The 22,106-nt window shown below is 38.7% G+C and overlaps 3 protein-coding genes across 4 annotated transcripts in view; 2 read left to right on the forward strand and 1 right to left on the reverse strand.

Annotated features, from left to right (window-relative positions):
- The window catches only part of LOC134678739 (uncharacterized), a 336,630-nt gene that overhangs the window by 66,349 nt on the left and 248,175 nt on the right, over positions 1-22,106 (forward strand). The gene's annotated exons all lie outside the window — the stretch shown is intronic.
- LOC134678545 (multiple C2 and transmembrane domain-containing protein) overlaps positions 1-22,106 on the reverse strand; it is a 143,762-nt gene that overhangs the window by 60,512 nt on the left and 61,144 nt on the right. Inside the window, exon 4 of one of the 2 annotated variants that reach the window (XM_063537182.1) lies at positions 18,139-18,292. In XM_063537182.1, coding sequence (XP_063393252.1) covers positions 18,139-18,292 — 154 coding nt within the window. Of the gene's footprint in view, positions 1-18,138; positions 18,293-22,106 lie in introns of those variants that run through there. The other variant, XM_063537172.1, reaches the window with a different exon arrangement.
- LOC134678851 (uncharacterized) lies at positions 11,378-12,350 on the forward strand. Its single transcript, XM_063537565.1, has 2 exons — positions 11,378-11,866; positions 12,234-12,350. Exons 1-2 carry the CDS (start codon positions 11,462-11,464, stop codon positions 12,237-12,239), a joined length of 411 nt encoding a protein of 136 aa, XP_063393635.1. The 5' UTR covers positions 11,378-11,461; the 3' UTR covers positions 12,240-12,350.

The following is a 22,106-nucleotide window of genomic DNA, read 5'->3' on the forward strand; positions in this document are numbered from 1 at the left end:
CAATCGATTATTTAATAGTTAATTCACGGTTACAGTGCGTTTATGAATAACACACTTACGGCCTGATTCGAACTTTTAGATTCATCAACAAATTGGTAATCGGATATTACGTCAGTGTCAAAAACGACGTTTTTGTTTTTTTTTAAAGTTCGAATCAGGCCGTCACTGAATTTGCCGAAATGATAGGGTTGCATCAGAATTCTGATGTAAACGGCAGTCATGCAGGGGTTAATAAAGAGTACGCAACGCGAGTGTTTCATCTAATTAGAGCTAATCAAGTGATCTAGACGCCAATTTCGGCATCACATCTCAATAGGAGACGTATTCTGATTGTAAAATGTAATGTAAAATTCTGAGGTTTTTTACTCTGGATTGAATCTACCAGTGTATCATTGTCGAATGTGTGGCGGAGAGGACGAGACTGTAAGGCACCTAAGTGTGAATGTGAATGTCACGCTCTCGTGAGACAAAGAATGAAGGACTTTGGAGTAGGCTATCTAGAACCAAAGGAATTCAAAACGGTACCCATAAGCTCCAACATCCGGCAAATGGAGGGGGTCGAAAAAGCTCTTGAGTAGTTAAAAAATCATTCTTAAGGGGGCAATTGCACAATAGATCCCTATGGAAGTATGGATCGAAGTGTATCCGCAAGGGCTCCCGAAACGATTAGGTAAGACAATAATCATATTATTTATTTATATAAGACCAGTGAGTCAAAATTGTTATTTCGTATTTTATCCCGGAAATCATAATTCTATGCAGCCAAAATCGCGGACAGAAAGAAGCTAATGTAGTTATAATATACAAATATTCACCATACAATAATGGAACAATGCCACTTCGTGATTATCTGTCTCATGATTAACATAATATACTAATATATAATTAATAAATAGTAAGTAGGCGGATCCTTTTAAGTTTTTAATTGGCAGATCCACCAGACTGCTAGAAACTTGGTAAGTACTTATTGGAAATTATCCAATCACGAAGTTTGGTGGTTCGATTTAAACGTTCTGGAAGTCGTTATCCTTGCATATAAATGAGACAATAAATCTGCCAGTATGTCTGTTAAAACGGTTACTGAGCTTATACTTAAATTTACACTTATCAGTACGGCTACCATGAGTTGAAACTTGACGTTTACGCTAGCGACTGCGTAAACTCGATCGTAGTCCGTCTCGCTCGCACTGATGTACCTACTACAGTTAGTGTGGGGACATGGTAGTCCGATAGCAATAACTTTTGAAGTTATAAGATTATTAATGTTGCCTATTTTTTACATATAGTTTTCAGACCACACACTAAACCTAATAATAATAATTTGTGTCATCCTAGGTATTTGCTTAGGTAGAAATTTAGGTATTTCTTTTTTTAAACAGCATTCGGTAAAAAGAATATTCGAGATGAAATTCTTTGTTTCCCTGTAAAAGCAAAGTGGCTTCCGACGTACACACGTATTTTGTGTCATTTTCATCCACGGGTATAATGACATTTAATAAATACCTAATAGTGAACCTAAAATGCCTAAAATAAAATTATAGTCGGTAAGTGAAGTGTTGTACTTCACAGGATATTATAATATGTTATTCAAACAAATGTGTGTCAAATTCATCCACCGCTTTTATTTTTAATCTTTTTTTTTCTTATAAACATCATGTATCTGCCACAAAAAAAAATTAATGTTATTAAGTTTACGTCTACATTATTATAATGCCACATCGAGACAACATTAATAATTTGGGTCATTTTCAACAACGGTTTTTTACTATTTGGCAAAATAAAACTTTGCATGAACGGCGTACGCGGGGAAGGCTACCTACGCGGGTAGGGTGCTTGTTAGATGAACATTATGGCTCCTCTACACGATGGGCCAACGCCGGCTACTTGCTCCCTCTAACACATAAATGCGTCCCTTGGAGTGGCCGGCGTTGGCCCATCGTGTAGAGGAGCCATTACAGTGTATTTATTTCATTCGGAGGCATAATTATTATATTAAGTCTCTTCATAGTGTGGGAGTAGGTATGTTGTAAACAGCAAAACTGCTAAGGAGCTTCTAGGGCTCAAAAGACACAAAACTTGTGCGGTGACTAGAATTTTGACTGGACACTGCAAGTTGAACAAACACATGTTTCAAATAGGGAAAAAACAAGATGCGACATGCAGGTTCTGCCAAGAGTCAGAGGAGACTGCTATGCACATTCTCTGCTCCTGCGGACCACTAATGTCCAAAAGAAGTACCTACCTAGGGCGACATATACTGGAACCCTATGAGGTACAGAGCATTACGGCCCAAAGAATCTGGAACTTCCTGGATTCAACGGGCATTAGTAATGAACTTTAAAGGGCCGTCACAATAGATCACAGCTTGGTCGAGGCGACACTCATAGGCCCACATAAACATAATAATAATAATAATGTTGTAAGTATATTTAAAAATAAAATGTAGGCTCCTCATAACGACCAACATTCTTGACGTTCGCAATCAAAAGGTACCACTTTGTCCTTGCCATAAGGACTCTCTGACAGGTTATTTGTATAAAGATACAATAAAATTTCGTCTTTATGGTAAAGGACAAAGTGGTCCCTACCTTTTGAATGAGAATGTCACATCAGCGACTGTTAAAAATAACTTTTATTTGATATTTAGTACACTTTTTAAGGTTATTTTAAGACGCAATGTATTGCTAATTTTGTGATTTATAAAGCGTGTAATTTTTTCTATAAATTTGGTCGGACTGCAAAAACTGCCAGGTTAAGGTGAGGCCGACCAAGACATACGTCAACAGGCTTATTTTAGCTATTATAATCCGTTTGTTTCATTCTATTTTTCGATGAGGTAAATTGTAGCTCTCACGTGACCCAATAAATCTGGTCAGACTGCAAAAACTGCCAGGCTAAGGTGAGGCCGACCACTTTTTTTTTACTGTCCTCAAGGTCAGGTATCCTACCATACAAGTTTCATTCTATTTTTCGATGAGGTTTTTTTTGATGAATTTTTGTCCAACGTTTTTGCCATTTGTACAAAATCTGCCACGTTAAGCCTAGGCCGACCAAGTGCGTTGGAAGCTACTAAATGTCAGGGTAGGTAGGTACCTCTACAGGGTAGGTATATTCTATTTTTTGATGAGGTTTGGTTCATGCAGCCGGCCACCGGACTATATTTATTTGTTATTATACACCGCTAAGTCCATGTTATTTGTTTTAAATGTAGAGTTTAGAAACTAATTCGTGGTAGTAAACGATACAAATATTAGAAAAGTCCTTTACAACCTTGTTTGCTTCATATACTTATGGTAAAAACATTTTAGGGCGGGTCATAAAGGGCAAGTAAAATAATAATTGTCAATAGTAAAATATGTCCTTTACGACCATATTGACCATACGAGATACGATATGAAAAATCATCAAGACAAATGAAAAGCTTAAAGGACGACAAAAGACATGTAAGTAATTTACAATCATATTAATATTTATCGGTAACCTTAACGATAATATCTATGAAATTTATAATTTATAATTGGTCATATACGCCCCTTGAGATAAGCTGTTTTTGCAAGCTCATAGTGCAAAAATTGGATCGTAAAGGCAACTTTTTAAGAGATATAAAAATTTTCACTATACAGAACGAAAGCGCTTGGAATTCTGAACAAAACTGTATATAACGACTACCGTAGGCTCAAAGGGCGTAAGGGACAAAATTGCAAAAATGCTGTTATACTCAGTATTTTTTTCTACTTAGTATATTTAACGTATCGATAACTTGAAAAAAATGTCCGTTAAACTCTATGAAAAATCAATGCTTGAACACAGTTTTCCAACGCATTTGGCCGTATCTGCCAATTCAAAAAAATGTTGTGAGACATTTTGGCGTAACTCCCAACTTTGTGTACGATACGCCCCTTTGCATTGGAAATTTTTGAGTGCTAAATGTACGTTACGCCCACAACTAATGTACAAAAAATGTACAACTATTGTATATTTATGCGAGAGAGAGATTCAATGTAAGAGATACGCCCGCGCCCCCATACTATGTATAATTTCGGGTTTATAGAAGTACGTAAGCCTGGCCGCATGCCTTTTTCTCTAATATAATGTCATAAATATGCGATCATATTCAATAAGTTTTACTGAATAGACATACGAAATTTCAAAACTACTACTGTACCTATTACCTAATAGTACTTTAGTATGTAAAAGTAAAATTTATAATCCAATTAACATTACAAACAGAAATAACGCATAATACTTTCTATAGTAAAATTAATTTGTTACAAATTGTTGTTTATCAATATATATAGGGTGTCCAGTAATTAATGGACAACCTTCTAACCATCGACAGGGCACCTCAGGCTGGTCCAGAAAATGCACTTATAGGTCTAGTAAAAGTTTCGTAGTTTTCGAGATAATCGCGCTTTTATGTCTTTTTACCAGCACCATACTTCACTTTAATCACCATCTAGGCCATATCTTTGTTTGTAGAAATGTAATAGCATGTGTGATACCATTTAAGAATCAGTATTAGATAAACTATTTTTAAGAAAGTTGGCCACTCTGTTCTCCATACGTTTTTTTTTTCACCACAAGCGATCAGACTTCTTAAAAATGTTAGAGTACAATGTATTTTTTTGGATAAAGGTCTTCTAAAAATAGACCTTGGCTATGGAAAAACTATATTGCCTATCGGTTCGGTTAGCAGGCCTATTTGAGAATGTTTTTCAAAAAACAGAAGGTAAAAATCTTTTCATTTATGTCCTAAGCGATCATTACAGTGAAACAAGGAACCAAAATTAGAAAAGTGTGATTATCTCGAAAACCACGAAACTTTTACTAAACCTGTGATGGTTGTCGCTGAGGGCGAACCATACATATCCTTCTCAGTGAAGGTTTCCAGGCTAACTCAGGGTATGGAGGATAGGGTGATAGAAAACACTAGTTTACTTTAAGTACTCTGGATCTTTTATGCCCTTTATTTATAAACCAAGAATCTTACACCTAATTAATCTAGTTCGGAATATGCTCCTGAAGGGAGCGAGCTATACCCGTAAACGGAATCCAATCGGTGTCACGCACTAATCTGGCAACGAGCCCTGGAGATATCGGGATAACGGAATGTTCCCCCGGGGAACAGGGTTCAGGACTAAACCTCCGGCTGTCTACGCGGGTACACGCGCGGCCTATACAGGTTTAGAGGGTTAGGGTGCACTAGGGACAACCTGCCGGCTATCTACGCGGGAACACGCGCGGCCATGCAAGGTTATACTACGGGGAAAGGGAAGGAAGAGTCCTGCGGATATCTACGCGGGAACACGTAGCGATGGGCGAGTCGAGTTATCTGATTCGAATAATCCGAATCAACCTACAGATGAGTTGATTCGAATCAAGACTATTGGCAATCCGAATCAACTCGGCCACTAAACTGACTGGTAACTTGGTATCCGATCCGCTGACTCGGCGAATGAATCGCCAATTCACCAACTCTCCGAGCCGAGTCAACGCTACGCTAAGGCCATTCAAAAATAAACCTTTATTCGATAGCCCGAAGGTTCTTTTTACAACAACTGCCGCTTGATTTGCCGTTTCAATCCGAGTTGACTGGTACTATGACCATTCAAAAATAAACCTTAATTCCGTAGCCCGAAGGTTCTTTTTACAACAACTGCCGCTTGATTCGCCATCCCGAGTCGAGTTCACTGGTAGTATGGCCATTGAAAAATAAACCTTAATTCGGTGTCCTGAAGGTTCTGTTTACAACAACTGCCGCTTGACTCGTTTGCGCCTCCGCGGCCCGTGACCTTGTCGCGAACCACGCAAACCGTCGAGTCGAGTCAGTTCGAATTTCAACTCGGATCAGTGGCCGAATCGATTCGAATGATTCGAATCGAAAAAAAGTGGACTCGTCACATCGCTAGGAACACGCGCGGCCTATTCAGGACTCGGCCCTACGGGAAGCCTGGGGCGAACCCGAGGAGCCAGGCTGAGCAGCCGTTGTTTCTAGCTCGGGCTCGAAACATCGACTGCCTGCCGTTCGCTTGCTTCTTTCATGCCTCCCGAAGGGAGGCATGAGATGCCTTCCCATCCCTTTTGGGGATTTTTGGCGGTTTCTAATCGCCACCCGTAACTACGGGTGGGTCTGTTTTGTGCCCTTATTCTAAGGGCGGTGGCTTCTGCGCCATGGCTAGCCGTGATGGCCTGTCATGGCTTTAGATTCTTCTTTTTAGCCTATCAGCGGCTTTGTGGCTGTGGGGCCTCGTAGCTGCTGTGGGCTGACTCCCTCTGCTTCTTGCGCCGGTGTCCCAGGGGGGGAGCTGGCGCTGTCGGCGGCTATCCGGAGGGCGTGCGTGGAGCGGCGCAGTGCCCGCTGAGTGGCATCTTCTTCTTCTCCTTCTGGCACCCGTGCCCTGGGGGCGCTGGCGCTGTCGGCGGTTGTCCGGAGGGCGTGCGTGGAGCGGCGCGATGCCCAGTAGATGGCAGAGACGCGAGCGTGCGGCGCGCTCGGACGTCTTGTTCGGGCGCAGCTGTGGGGCTGCGACGGTTGCGAGGGTGGGGCCGGCGTCCGTGAGAGCAGGTGCTGGCGCGGGAACCGGGGGTGCTGGTACAGAGGTTCCCAGCTTGGGGGCCTCTGTGTGTCCGGCGTCGTTGTTGTGGTGGTGGGGGCCCTTAGAAGGGCCTTTGTGGGGCTGCGAGGCGGCTCCGTGGGTGGAGCCGGCGTCCGCGAGAGCAGGTGCTGGCGCGGGAACCGGGGGTGCTGGTACAAAGGTTCCCAGCTTGGGGGCCTCTGTGTGTCCGGCGTCGTTGTTGTGGTGGGGGCCCTTAGAAGGGCCTTTGTGGGGCTGCGGGGCGACTCCGGGGCTGGCACGGAGTTGCTGGTCCTTGGGCGGCGGGATGTTGTCATCATCATCATCATCCTCTTCGCATTCAGGCGGGCTGCGCTTCGGTCCCTCCTCAACTGCCGAAGGTCGAAGAGTGGCCGGGCGCTCATCCAGGTGGCGCTGTGGTTTGGTTTCTTCCAGGGACGGCTCCACTATCCCAGGGGCGAGCCCATGTGTTGGATATGCCTCCATGAGCGGAGGTCTCCGGGCCGGCAACCCTGGATCGGTCACGATCGAGGTGCCCGCGAGGGGAAAGTCGGTCTGGGGCTACCCGCGGGGGGGTCGGTGCGTAGGGGCGTCCAAGGGCTTCTATGAGTCCGTCGAAGTCTGCTTGCCACGGCTTTGTGAGGCCGCGGGCGGGTTCGGGAGTCCTGGTGTCGTCGGGTACTTTGTAAAACTCGCGTTATAAACTACCCACCCTATCCGAGGGGACCGGGGGGGTCGCGAGTTTTACTGTTGTGGCTGCGGGTGGATTGTAAAATCCGTTTTCTTGTCTACCCACCCGCCCCGGAGGGACGGGGGGGGACTTCGGTGGCTTCTTGTCCATGTATGCGGGACCTGCGCGACGCGTCACCGTCGGTCGACCCTGTTAGACAGGGCGACCATCGGTGGATGGGTTCTGGTCACAGCTGGGCTTCCCCTCCGGCAGGGGCCGGGCGCGTTCCGGCTTCGATTTTCTCAGGAAAATCGTCGGCGGACAGGCAGGTGCTGGTGAGGTGCGTCCGTGCGAGGTTCCGAGTGGCTCTCCTGCCTGCCGTTGCTCGGTGCGCGCCGCTTATATAGGTGCGCGGCGTCGGTGTCCGCGTGGTGGGGATGCGGCCGCTGCTCTGCCCATCGCGCATCGTGCTTCACCAATCCGGCCGCCGGTGCGTTGTGACGTAGCCGTGACGTCACAAACCTATAAGTGCATTTTCTGGACCAGCCTAAAGGTGCCCTGTCGATGGTTAGAAGGTTGTCCATTAATTACTGGACACCCTGTATAAATGGTAGGACAGCAGTGATTCTGTTGAAGTAATCATCATCATCATTGTTCTTAAGAGCCTAGCTCTTGTCGGTAGAGTATTCGCCATTCCGTTCTTTTCTCTGCCACTGTTTTGAGCTCCTGATACGTCACTACATTAATTTTCTCTTTGGCCTGGTCAATATATGCACGTCTCGGTCTTCCTTTATGTAAGTATCGTGACGTATCAGGTGCCCCAACATTTTTCCCCTTCGGTTTTCAATTGTTTTTAGCAGAGATCTCTTCTCACCTACCAAATTTAATTTAATTAATATATTTGAAGTAATATAAAAAAAAACATTGTTTTTGTAGTGTGTAAAAAAACATTGTTTTCTTAAAAACGACCTTTTCCACGTTTAAGTATCCAAAATAACAAAAATGGAGAAAACTTGACCGTAAATACATTCTATAAATTTTCAGAAAAAAAAAATGTAAATTATAGTACTTAGAAGTATAGTGTTCCCTAAATGCAAGTTGCGAATATTGCAACGAAATTGTTGGATTTACGCCAATTGGTACTAAAACAGTTTAATTTTTAGTACATTACGCCCTTTTTCTGATAAGATAAACATTAAAGAAGAGGCGTAAGGGACGCCTTTTTAAAAATAGTCGTGTTCTTTGGCGTAATGGACATGCTATTTTTGTAAATAAGCATTGTATTCAAGAAATCAGTTTAAAAGACCTCAAAAAGTTAGGAATAAGCCACATACAGGCATCAGTTAATTCAAACAAACAACAAAAGGTCTGATTTTTTTCTCAAAATAAAACTGATTTTTGGCTCTCCTGGAAAGATATCCTGGCGTTTTGTCAGTTAAGCCCTTTGAGGCTACGGTAGTGGATATAACTCATTTTCGCCAAAATGTCCTTTACGCCAATTGAACCCAAAGGTAAATATTATCCAAGAAGCTTGAACTATCAAAAGTGTTGGTAATTTATTTAAGGTAAATGTATTCAATACATCAAAATAAACAGGCATTAAATAACCTCAATACGTGTACATAATTAATAATATCTATTATAAAAAAATGCTAAGAACAAAAAATACATTAAAAAAATAATGTGCATAATTTACATTTTTTTTTTTTTTTTTATTACAGATAAATCACAATTACATAATATTTTGATCCAAGAGCATCGTTAAACCAGCATGGTTAAGTATGGAAAGACTGGTTTGTGCTATTTATAATGAAAAAAAAAATGATTATATTAAAATTTATTAGTCCATATAATTAAGATATATTGAAGTTAGACTTGATTAGATATTAGATATAGAAATCAAAATATTGATAACATTAATATAAATTAAGTTCAAGAAGTAATATTTTTATCAAAGAATGAGAGTTACCTCAAGTCACGGTATTAATAAGCAAATTTTACTCAAGTGGTACCTTTTCCCTGTCGCTGTCACAAGTATATGATGCGTAACCGTAATGTGTATACATAGATATAAACAGACCTTAATTCTCGTAATAAGATGTACTTACTTACAGTTCTTTTGCTAAATGGTGACATTGTACAATATTTATAAGTTCTCTTTGTAGTAGTATAACTTTGCATAAGTTGCGTTAATTTGGCACGCAGGCGAAGTAAACATGCGTTGCTTACGCAACATGTGATTTTTAGAGAGAGGCCCTTACCCGCCGTCACGCCAAGGTCGCGCCGCGCCCGCCGCGGCCGCTCCCCGTGCACGGCCCGCGTTGCCCGTTAAGAGCCACCCGCTAGCGTCGTATGAACGCGAACATTATTTTTGTATTATTTGTTTATGCAGTGGATGAAACTGACACAACTTCATATTTCTTATTTATCCCGCCTTTTATATTAATAAGATGTGAACTCTAGTAACCTTAATATTCTTTTGTTATGGTAATAGCTTGTTAGAACAAAATTATCAGAAAATCTTATAAAGCTGTGCCTCAATAAGACACAAAAACATGTAATATACATATTGACACGATTAAATGCGACGTCAGCAATTTTTTTTAACTTTAATTATTTTTTGAGTAATTTTGAATAGTATGACATAGTACCCGATTGCAATGGACGTAATTGACACAAACTATGTTTTCACATTAAAAAAACTATCCTAAATGCGACACAGTTACATGTTTTCTCTCGAATATTCTTTTCTCCAAAATAATTCAAAATAAAAATAATTACCACAAATTATTAAATAACTTAAAAAGCAAATAATATCTGTGACACAAAACAAAATGTAAGATTAACAACTTAAAACAGCATTCGTAAGCGAAAAAAAATTTGACTTTAATATTACTTTAAGTTAGGGCACAAAATATAGCCAGCGCTACAGGACTATGGTGCGATCGAGATTGACTGCGATCGAGTTGACGTAGTTGCTAGCGTAAATTTCAAATGCCAACTCATGGAAACAGGGGAAATTAAATTTCTGGGCTGAAAATTATGTCCCTCGGTTATGAAAGACTGAATTCCAAGACCAAAGATAATTCTTAGGCAAGTAATTAACACTCAAAGCAGTAATAATTAACATAGTTATTAACTGATGAATAAAGATGAGGGGAGGGGAGCATAATTGACTCTGTTGGTGGCTTATAATATAGGTAATAATTAAACCAACATCGATAAAAATACAAATTCCACCGTCCCGTCGCAAGATAGGTGCGTTTGGCAAAACGTTACAACAAATTGTCGTAAAACGTTAAATAACGTAACGATTCGGTAACGTTATTTTTATGCTCGGAAACAGTTTGGCATTGAGAAGAGCTGTGACTTTTATTGGTCATTATGAGCTATGTTTGGCGAGACCGCCGCGCCGTTAGCAATAAAGTTCACCTTTATCAACACAATTTATTGGGATATGTCAGATATGCTATCTGTGAGTTTAGTATCTGTGGCAGGACTGACAACTCTCTCTCTCTATGATTTCCGGCTAATCATGGCTGTGCTAATTGTAGTTTATAAATCATTTAATAATGAATACAAATGTCTTTAATATCAGTGATTGTTTTAATTAACAATAATAATATAACATGGCGCTGCGGACATAAGAATCACAACGGTATGACAAATATAATAAAACTATTGGGACTAGAGAAAACTTTTGTATGGGACGCCATTTTCTATCATAAAAATGGACATGTTACGACCACCAGCACCCCTGAATCTCTCAGGAAACAACATTAAACAAGCTTTCAATGATTGGAAACAGAAATTTCAACTGTATTTTGAGGCGAGTGGTGCGGCAGAAAGACTATCGGAAAAACAGCAGTGTGCACTCCTGCTGCACAGCGTGGGCGATGAAGGCCTCAGGGTATACAACACATTAGAAAATAAAGAGAAATTAACCTATCAAGAAATACTTAAGGGATTGGAAGAACACTGTAGTCCACCAAGCAATGAGACTTATAATAGACACATATTTTTTAATAGGAAGCAAAAAACTGGGGAAAACATATAAGACTATGTAACATCACTTAAAAAACTGAGTTTGGATTGTAATTTTGAAAAACTAAAGGATGGACTAATTAGGGATCAGATTATAATAGGGTTAATTGACAACGAACTAAAGGAAGACCTACTCAGTGTAACGGATTTGACCTTGGAGAAATGCATAAATATGAGCAGAGCAGCTGAAACTACAAAAGCTCAAATGGAAACCATCAAGAACAAAAATGAAGTAGCAAGAGTAGAAGTGGGAGCGGGACAAAGAAGAACCATGAAAAAGGAGCACTCCAGTGATAAAAGGCAGCCCTCCAGGAGCAGAACCAGAGACCAGTCGTATATCAGACAGCAGGGTCAAGCGTACAATAGAGACCAGTCCTATAGCAGACAGCAGGGTCAAGCCTACACCAGAGACCAGTCGTGTGGCAGACAGCAGAATCAAACAAACACCAGACGATCTTGTGGCAAGTGTGGCAGACAACACGGATATGCGAAGTGCCCAGCATTCAACAAGAAGTGTGTGAAGTGCGGCAAATACAATCACTTTGCGGCTATGTGCCTAAATAAAATGTGTGGCTCTGTAAGTAAAAAAGACTGGTATATGAAATTAAAATTAAATAATGTAGAAACTATTTTTAAAATTGATACAGGCTCACAAGTTGATATAATAAACTTTGATATTGCTCGTAGATTGAATTTGACGGTGTGTAGGCCTGATGAGGGACTAACTAATTTTGATGGTTCACCAATAAAAACAGAAGGAACATGTAAAGGCACAATAAAATATAAGGATAAGGAATGTTTCACAACCTTTTATGTAGTAAATTGTTGTAGAACAGGTGTCTTAAGCTATTACAGTGGAGTGAAATTGGGAATTGTAATACCTGTAGAGATAGTTAATGAAAATGTAAAAAGTATAGTGCAAAAATATAATAATTTGTTTTCAGGTCTAGGTGAACTTCCATATGAATATAAAATAAAATTACAAGACAATAATGTACCAATTGCTGAGCGACCCCGGAAAATACCATTTCAATTAGAAGAAAAAGTTAAAACTGAGCTGGACAAACTGGAGCATACAGGTGTCATAAGAAAAGTTAGTGAGCCAACGGAATGGGTAAATTCAATGGTAGTTACAAAGAAACCCTGTGATAATATTAGAATTTGCTTAGATCCTCAGAATTTAAATAAATACATAATTAGAGAACGGTATAAAATGAGCACTTTTGAGGAATTAGTAGCCAAAATGCCTTCTGCTAAATACTTTAGTGTCTTAGATGCATCAAAGGGATTTTACATGATTAAATTAAGTGAGGACAGTCAGTTATATACAACATTTAATGCAGGAAATTTTGGGAGATATTGTTATAAACGATTACCATTTGGCTTAAATTCAGCTCCCGAAGTGTTTAGCAAATATTTTGCAGATATTTTCAAAGAAATTACAGGAGTATAGCAATATGTTGACGAGCTCATAGTTTGGGGGGAAACGCTTGAACAACACAATGAACGATTAAATATGGTATTAGAAAAGGCAGAGAAAATGGGTGTTAAATTTAATAAAGATAAATGTCAGTTTGGGGTAACAGAAGTGAAATATGTAGGACATATTTTGAGTGGTGACGGTATTAGACCGGATCCAGAGAAAGTTAGAGCTATTGTAAGTATGGAAGAGCCCAAGAGTAAAAAACAATTGCAAACAATATTAGGAATAGTAACATATGTAGCGAAGTTTGTACCTAATTTGTCAGATGTAACTTATTCATTGAGGGAACTACTTAAAAAAGATTCTGAATTTGTATGGGGTGATAAACAGAAAAATGATTTTGAAAGGCTTAAACAAATGTTAACTTCCCAACCAGTTTTAAAATACTTTGATATGAATACTCCGATAACTCTATCCGTTGACAGCAGTAGCACAGGATTAGGCGCTGTCTTGCTTCAAAATAATGCTCCTATAGCATATGCATCTAAAGCTTTAACAGAAACTCAAAAGTCATGGGCTCAAATCGAAAAGGAACTTTTAGCCGTAGTATATGGATGCCATAAATTCCACCAATATATTTATGGTAGACATGTACATGTAGAGACAGACCATAAACCGTTAGAACATATTTTTTAAAAACCAATGAATGAGACTCCATTAAGATTACAGAGGCTAAGACTTCAATTACAAGGATATGACTTAGAAATTAAATACAGACCTGGTAAAGAACTATTAGTAGCGGATGCTTTATCTAGAGCTTATGTAAGTGACACCATATGTAACAAAGAACTTGATGAAAAAGTAGAATTGCATGTATGTTTAGTGAAACAAGGCATAAATTTAAGTAAAGAAACATGGGATAAATTTAAAATGGAAACTCAAAAAGATCAGGATTTGTGTTTACTAATAAAATACATTCAAAGTGCATGGCCAACATCTAAGGAAATTCCTTTGCAATTAAAATATTATCATTCCATAAAAGATGAACTATATATTTCAGACGGATTAATTTTCAAAAATACTGCAGTTGTTGTACCTAAGTCGTTAAGAAAGGAAATGCTTAGAAAGATTCATTACAGTCACTTAGGTCTTGAGAAATGTAAAAGTAGAATCAGAGGTTTGCTATTTTGGCCATTTATGATAAAAGAATTAGAGGATTTAATTCAAAATTGTGACTTGTGTTTAAAATATCAAAGAAATCACTCCCATGAACCACTAATGTTAAGAGAATTGAGTAATAAGCCTTGGGACATAGTTGGAGCTGATATGTTTTTTATGAATAATAAAATATACATGTTAATTGCAGATTATTTAACTAAATATGTTGAGCTTGTTGAGTTGAAGGATCAATGTTCAGAGTGTCATATAAGGGCATTAAAGAGTGTATTTGCACGTTGGGGCATACCTAAAATATTGTATACTGATGATGGATCTCAATATAGAAGTTGGCAATTTAAAGAATTTTGTAGAGAATGGGAATTTAAACATATAGCTTCCTCTCCCTATTATGCTAGATCGAATGGATTTATTGAAAGACAAATACAATCGATAAAAAAGATGTTTAAAAAATGTATGGAGGAAAAGAAAGATATTTACTTGGCCTTACTAGAATACAGAAATACACCTATTGATCAAGAGTTAGAATCTGCTAATGAGTTGCTGATTGGAAGACAAGTAACATCTTTCTTACCTACCAAAGACAGATATAAAAAGGTTAATTATAATAATGTTAAACAAAAAGTTGAGAAAAAGAGAGAAATGTATAAATATTATCATGACAGGAAAAATAGAGGCAAAATTAATAGTTTTAGTAAAGGACAAAATGTATATTTTCATGATAAAAATTATAATAAAAAACTAAAGGGAAGGATAGTTTCAGATGAAGATAATTATAGAAATTATATGATAGACACAGGAGACTCTATAATCAAAAGAAATAGGTATCATGTGTTCAGAGGGTCACCTAGTGAAAATTATAGTTTGACTAGTAAACATGTAACTTTTAAAACAGAGGAGAATGAGAATGTGTTGAACAAAGTAAATGATAATGAAACTGAACCTGTAATGATTAATGATAATGAAAATATAGGTAATGCTGATATGCCTAATGATAATAATTTTAGTATAAATAATAATGATGAAAGGTCACGATCAGGAAGAGCTATTAAGAAACCTAGATACCTGAGTGATTATGTACCTTAATAACTCAACCTGATTTACTATTGAAAGGGGGATGTCAGATATGCTATCTGTGAGTTTAGTATCTGTGGCAGGACTGACAACTCTCTCTCTCTATGATTTCCGGCTAATCATGGCTGTGCTAATTGTAGTTTATAAGTATATAATTGTAATTGTAAGTTTAATAATGAATACAAATGTCTTTAATATCAGTGATTGTTTTAATTAACAATAATAATATAACAGGATACATGTATCTATGTTACAAAACCGTAACGTTTTATACTTTACAATTAATTTGGAATAGGCATAAATATTATAAGGTGCGTTGGGGTAGGATTGAAAAGGGTTCTTAATGTTTTATGACGCGTAAGATGCCAGTAATGCTTCGGCTACGGACAATTTTTGTCTTACCCCTCAAACCCTTTCAATCTTACCCCAACGCAATTTACAGTCAATAACGTTTGTTCAATAATTATATTCAATAATACTACTTAATGTATACAGGTTGTCCCAGAACCACCACGTCACAGCACCGTCACAGTGACACCAGAGGTAGGTCAACTCAAGGGAAACCTACCCAGCCTAACATGACCCCAGTAAAAGTTGCACGGTTTTCGAGTTATTACCGATTTTTTTTAATTATCCCCTTTGTACTAAAAATTTTAAAACAAAGGGGAAAATTGTCTAATAACTCGAAAGCCATGCAACTTTTACTGGGGTCATGTTAGGCTGGTTAGGTAACTCTTGACCTACCTACCTCCGGTGTCACTGTGACGTGGTAGTTCTGGGACAATCTGTACTCGTAAATGTGGAAATACGCAATTAATTTAGAAAATTTTTAGGGTTCCGTACCTCAAAAGGTAAAAACGGAACCCTTATTGGATCACTCGTGCGTCTGTCCGTCTGTCACAGACGATTTTCTCCGGAACTACTGGACCAATTAAGTTGAAATTGGGTACACATATGTAAGTTTGTGACCCAAATACGGACATATAACGTAAATAAATGAATTTTAAACAAGGGGGCCACTTTTGGGGCGTAAATGAGAAAATAAAAAAAATAAAGTTTTACAAACTATATCATGTTACATATCAAATGAAAGAGCTTATTGTAAGGATCTTAAATATATATATTTTATAATTTTCGAATAAACAGTTTAGAAGTAATTCAAGAGAATAGGCAAAAAATGACCATTCCCCTTTATCTCCGAAACTACTGGGTCAACATTTTTGAAAAAAATACATCAAGTAGGTCTATACCTATAGATGACAGGAAAACCTATTAGAAATGTACAGTCAAGCGTGAGTCAGACTTAATTACTTAGTTTTTGATCCGACCCCTACGGATTTTTTAAAGAGATTTCACTCACGTTTCACATAAAAAAATACATTTTAAAAAATTGTGTAATGTACGGAACCCTTGGAACGCGAGACCGACTCGGACTTGGCCGGTTTTTTGTAAAAAAAATCTCCGTTTTTAAATGTCCTTTGATTAAGGAATGCAAATCGGTTATTTTTTGTATGGAAATAACCGCAGTTTCGGTTAAAGACCGATTATTTCCATACAAAAAATAACCGATTTGCATTCCCTGCCTTTGATGTCACAGAGCATGTGGTATTTTTTAATGTAAGCTCCGTTTTAACTCGCGATGCACGCAATAAGCGACTCACTTACCGAAAACGGAAAAACCAGGAACTATCCAAACAATTCTTAAAGCCGCTTTCTGCGTAGTTCTAAGTGTAACGCCTAGATGGCGCTACTAACAACAAATGGTACTAAGTGAAACTAAGTAGTAGAGCCTTTCAGTTACAGCAGGCTGAAAGCAAACGTGTAGCGTAAAACATAGCCAACAAAGAGATGGCACCACTGTGCACTGACTTAATAATTCTAAAAACATAATATTGTAACCAAGTGCAACTGTCGACGAGGAACGAGTATTGCCTAGCGATGAGTAGGTAATAGCGACTAGTAATAGTAGTAGTACAAAAATATCATTGCGTTTTTGCAAAAGCAACTCTACTACGCCATTAGCAATAAAGTAGAGGTTTTAAATTAACTCTTAGTCAATATGTTTAACGGTAATTTATGGAAGCCAAATTAAAATTGCAAAATGGAGGTTGTTTTAGAGCGCAGCGAGCCAAGTGTGTTTGTATTTATGCTCGTTATATGGTTCAGGAAACATTCATTTACATAATTATTCCGGGATACTCAAGAGCTATGATTATAACTAATTTTTTTTTTGTATGTACTTACTTACAATCTGCACATTTTTTTTTATATTCGGCCCTAGTGCCCTTTTTAGGGTTCCGTACCCAAAGGGTAAAACGGGACCCTATACTAAGACTCTGCTGTCCGTCCGTCCGTCTGTCACCAGGCTGTATCTCACGAACTGTGATAGCTAGACAGTTGAAATTTTCACAGATGATGTATTTCTGTTGCCGCTATAACAACAAATACTAAAAACAGAATAAAATAAAGATTTAAGTGGGGCCCCCATACAACAAACGTGATTTTTGACCGAAGTTAAGCAACGTCGGGCGGGGTCAGTACTTGGATGGGTGACCGCTTTTTTGCCTTTTTTTGCATTATGGTACGGAACCCTTCGTGCGCGAGTCCGACTCGCACTTGCCCGGTTTTTCTTGTACCCTAACCTTGGTTAGACTCTAAGACGCTGTTGATTCTGGATAGAAATGGAAGCAATTGATAAAATGGTTCACTTATCAATGTTTCCCTATTGTGTTGATAATATTATATGTTCTCCTCTCAGTCGGTTACAGATTACAGGTCAGTAACTAAATATTCTCCAGGGTCTTTTAGCAGAGCTCTCACCTCATCATGCCACGTTGTGTTAAAGAAGCTAGATGTCACTTAAATATTACACCTATCAGTTTTGCCCCTCTTGCTGCTATGAGTTCATCTCACTCTAACAGTACTGACCAGTCTTGCCTCTCCTTGGTGAGTGGGCCTGCAAGCACTACTCGGAGCTCCCGTCACCGGTACTGTTCCTATATCTGTCTCATTTTAACCTATACTAACCAGTCTTGCCTCTCCTGGGGGAGTTGTGTGTTCCGAACTGCCATCGCCAGCGTACTCGGTGCCGCTGGAGTCTGGGCCGGGTGCCAGTGAGAACGCCGTGCCGGCCGGACACCGCTCTCTGCTACCATCTCACTCTAACCCACACTAACCAGTCTTGCCTCTCCTGGGGGAGTTGGCCGGCGTGCTGTGTTCCGAACTGCCATCGCCAGCGTACTCGGTGCCACTGGAGTCTGGGCCGGGTGCCAGTGAGAACGCCGTGCCGGCCGGACACCGCTCTCTGCTTCTGCTGCGCTGCCATCGGCTCTGGAATTAAAATAATCCTTGAGACAAAGGATCTATGATATACCTTCGTGCCTAAAGATAACAATAATAGGCAAATTTAAGGGTTTAATAGCGGCTGTAATACGGCGACGAACGTCACTCATTTCATCACTATTTTAATCAAGGAAATTGACGGTGACGGCGCCGGCGTCAACACCGCACCAATAAATATGACATTTCGATGGCAACAGCAGCTGCACTATTGTTGCAACATTAGCAACAACAAATAAACATGCATATACATCAACTGATAAACACATTACCCTTTATTATATAATACTAATAATTCAGCCTATATACGTCCCTCAGCTGGGCACAGGCCTCCTCTCACCCGCGAGCCCGCGACAGGGCTTGGGCTATACTATAGTTAGTGTCCACGCTGGCCCAATGTGGATGTATGCAGGTTTCCTCAAGACGGAACTTATGTACGGAATATCATTTACCGTTTTCGGTGAAGGAAAAACATCGTGAGGAAACCTGCATACCTACATCTTCCCTCTATTAAAACAAATTAAAGTATTTTTTATATTTTAATTTGTTACACTCTTTTGAGTTGCATTGTCAAGTAAAAATCGTGCTCTATAATTTCTATAACTATTAACCACCATATTCTTTGTTATTTATACTTATAAATTACTTTCATTCTTTTATTTCGTCGAAAATCTCAGAACCCGTTTTCTATAGAATGTTTTTCCAGCATTTCAATCAGAGTTTGCTAGTGTTCCATTTCTATCTAGTTTGTTCCCGTGTTGGGCTGGGCTGGCACACTACGTTCCTAGACTTTGATCTTGTTTTAATGACGGTTTCAGAGTTAGTGTTAGAAAAACTCGAATCTTATACGTTTTTAGTTGAAAGACTATTATTATATTCAATGAGATTTCAAAGAGATTAGTACCTAGAGCTCTTGAGATACCTACGCCTCGCCTGCTCCTCGTAGTTTAAATACAAATGTATACCTACATACATATTTATTTAGATGGAAAAAAGGAATAAAGCTGTCATTATCTCGCATATGGAAAGTTTCGCACTACTTGCTTCCGGCAGTAAAGTAAGAAAAGATCTCAATGTTAAAAATACTTCGTAATACTTGAAGTGCAAAGTTTCGTATAACATTCTTTCGTATATCCAGAGATTCTCGTCTATTCAGTATTCATGTCGAATTTTTTAACCGATTCTCGTAAAATTTAGTGACCAAAATTTTTATTGATTCATTTTTTACCCTTGGACCGCGAGTCCGACGCGCACTTGGCAGTTTTTTTTTGTTTGCCTAACAAGTAGGATTTTCGAGGTCTACAGCTCACAGAGCCACTAGATTTATTTGTGTTAGGTAATCAATGTTGTCAGTCTAGCTCAAAATTTAAAATACCCGTAGGGCTGTATGAAACCACGCACCTGTAATAGATAGGTAAATATACATCGCTCTACCCTTAAATTTGAACAGCTCATCGACAGGCAAATCACGTGGCGTCAATTTGAAATAGTCACTTAAATAAATGTGAAATGTTCGACCGGTCTCTATTCGAACATATTGCGAGCAAACCGGCGAATCCTCTGAGGGTCTGGGGAAGCTTTGATCGAACCCGCTCCAAATTATAGAGGTGGGGTGAGTTTGATCTTGGGCCTTTCACTTTTGACCTCTACCCGTTCTTTTAATAGGTTGGTTTAGCATCAATATTAATGGTTCAGGAAGCAGAGAACATTCTTCTGCTTGTCGTTTAGAATATTAGAACTATAAACACTAATTCCACAGACCAAATGATTCATGCAATTTTAGACAATTGTATTTTATACAATAAACAGTGCCTGATAATAACTATAAAAACACTACGTAATTGAATATATTTACACTATCCAGTGCGTTTATATAGTAGTCTAGTCGGGTAATATAATATTACGATTCGGTCCAAGGTTATCTTCACATTTAAAGCATAAAACTGGATGGCTCTTCTCTTCCTTTAATAAAACTGAAGTAAACTATGGCAAATTGCCACTTTGCAGTAATTGTCTGAGCAGAATACCCTAGATTTTAGATAAAAAGTGCATTAACATTTCGCGCGAGCTTACTTAATAACTTCACTCTACAACGGCTAAGTAACGTTCGATCCTTCTTCACCGGTGGAGCTCTGAATGTTCTGATTTGATTCAGTTGGTGATAATGATATAAATGATATAATGATAATAATAACACATGGAAAAGGCCTAGTACAGTCATTATATCCAAAAAACCGACCCTACCCGTGAATAATTAGTTCTTGGATTTTTTTTCGTAGGTCCCTCGGGGGGTTCACTGGGAGTGTAAATTCAAAAAGTAGGCTGAATCAGGCTCCTGCGTATATTCGAAAAATGGTTTTTTTTCCAAAAAAACGGTTTTTCTTCAATAACTCGGTCATTTTTGATTTTACAGTAAAACCGTAAGGACAAAAATTGTAGGAAATTTGATTCTCTACAAGTGAGTCCAGTCATTATATCCAAAAACCGTCCCTTCCCGTGAATAATCAGTTCTTGGATTTTTTTCGTACGTCCCTCGGGGGAATCACTGGGAGTGTAAATTCAAAAAGTAGACTGAATCAGGGTCCTGTGTATATTCGAAAAACGGTTTTTCTTGAATAACTCGGATCATTTTTGATTTTACAGTAAAACCGTGAGGACAACAATTTTAGAAAATTTGATTCTCTACAAGTTTGGTCCTCACAATTTTTCTTCTAGAATCGATAGTTTGGAAATAAAATTTGAAAAAAGCGACAAATTCAAAATATTTTCAACATCTCGTTTATTTTCAACTTTACGACATAAATGAAGAGGACTAAACTTGTAGAGAATCAAATTCTGAACAATTTTGGTTCACACGTTATTTCCCCCGAAATCTATATTTTAGAAGTTAAACCTGAAAAACGCGACAAATTCAAAATATTATCATTATCTCCTATGTTCCATGCTTTACGGCATAAATGAAGGGAAACAAACTTGTAGAGAATCAAATTTTCTAAAATTTTTGTCCTCACGGTTTTACTGTAAAATCAAAATGACCGAGTTATTCAAGAAAAACCGTTTTTCGAATATACACAGGACTCTGATTCAGTCTACTTTTTGAATTTACACTCCCAGTGATTCCCCCGAGGGACGTACGAAAAAAATCCAAGAACTGATTATTCACGGGAAGGGTCGGTTTTTTGGATATAATGACTGGACTAACTTGTAGAGAATCAAATTTCCTACAATTTTTGTCCTTACGGTTTTACTGTAAAATCAAAAATGGCCGAGTTATTGAAGAAAAACCGTTTTTTTTGGAAAAAAAACCATTTTTCGAATATACGCAGGAGCCTGATTCAGCCTACTTTTTGAATTTACACTCCCAGTGACCCCCCCGAGGGACCTACGAAAAAAAAATCCAAGAACTAATTATTCACGGGTCAAAATCTATAATGACTGTACTAGCCGGCCTTTTCCTATAAGATGACACCTTTTTCTTCTTTTGTCGGTCGGATTCTTGTTTCGTCGGATTCCTCTTTCGCCGGATTTTCTTTAGGACATAGGACATCACAATTCACATTCAGAGTAATAAGAGAATCCGGCGAAACAAGAATCCGGCGAATCAGGAACTAACCCTTAAAAGCTCATTTATTTGTCTGCTCTCTAGAGATCATTATCAATATCATAATGCAAATTTAAAATTTATGTAATAAAAGCTCACGTTGTACCTCAGTACTGCGTAAAACATGTACCTACTACTACGTAACTTTGCAATCTCATTATTAAAATGTAAGTATATTTTTCTTGCTTCCGAGTTTTATAAAAA

Source organism: Cydia fagiglandana, chromosome 2 (genome assembly GCF_963556715.1).
Source record: "Cydia fagiglandana chromosome 2, ilCydFagi1.1, whole genome shotgun sequence".
NCBI classification, from domain to species: Eukaryota; Metazoa; Arthropoda; class Insecta; order Lepidoptera; family Tortricidae; genus Cydia; species Cydia fagiglandana.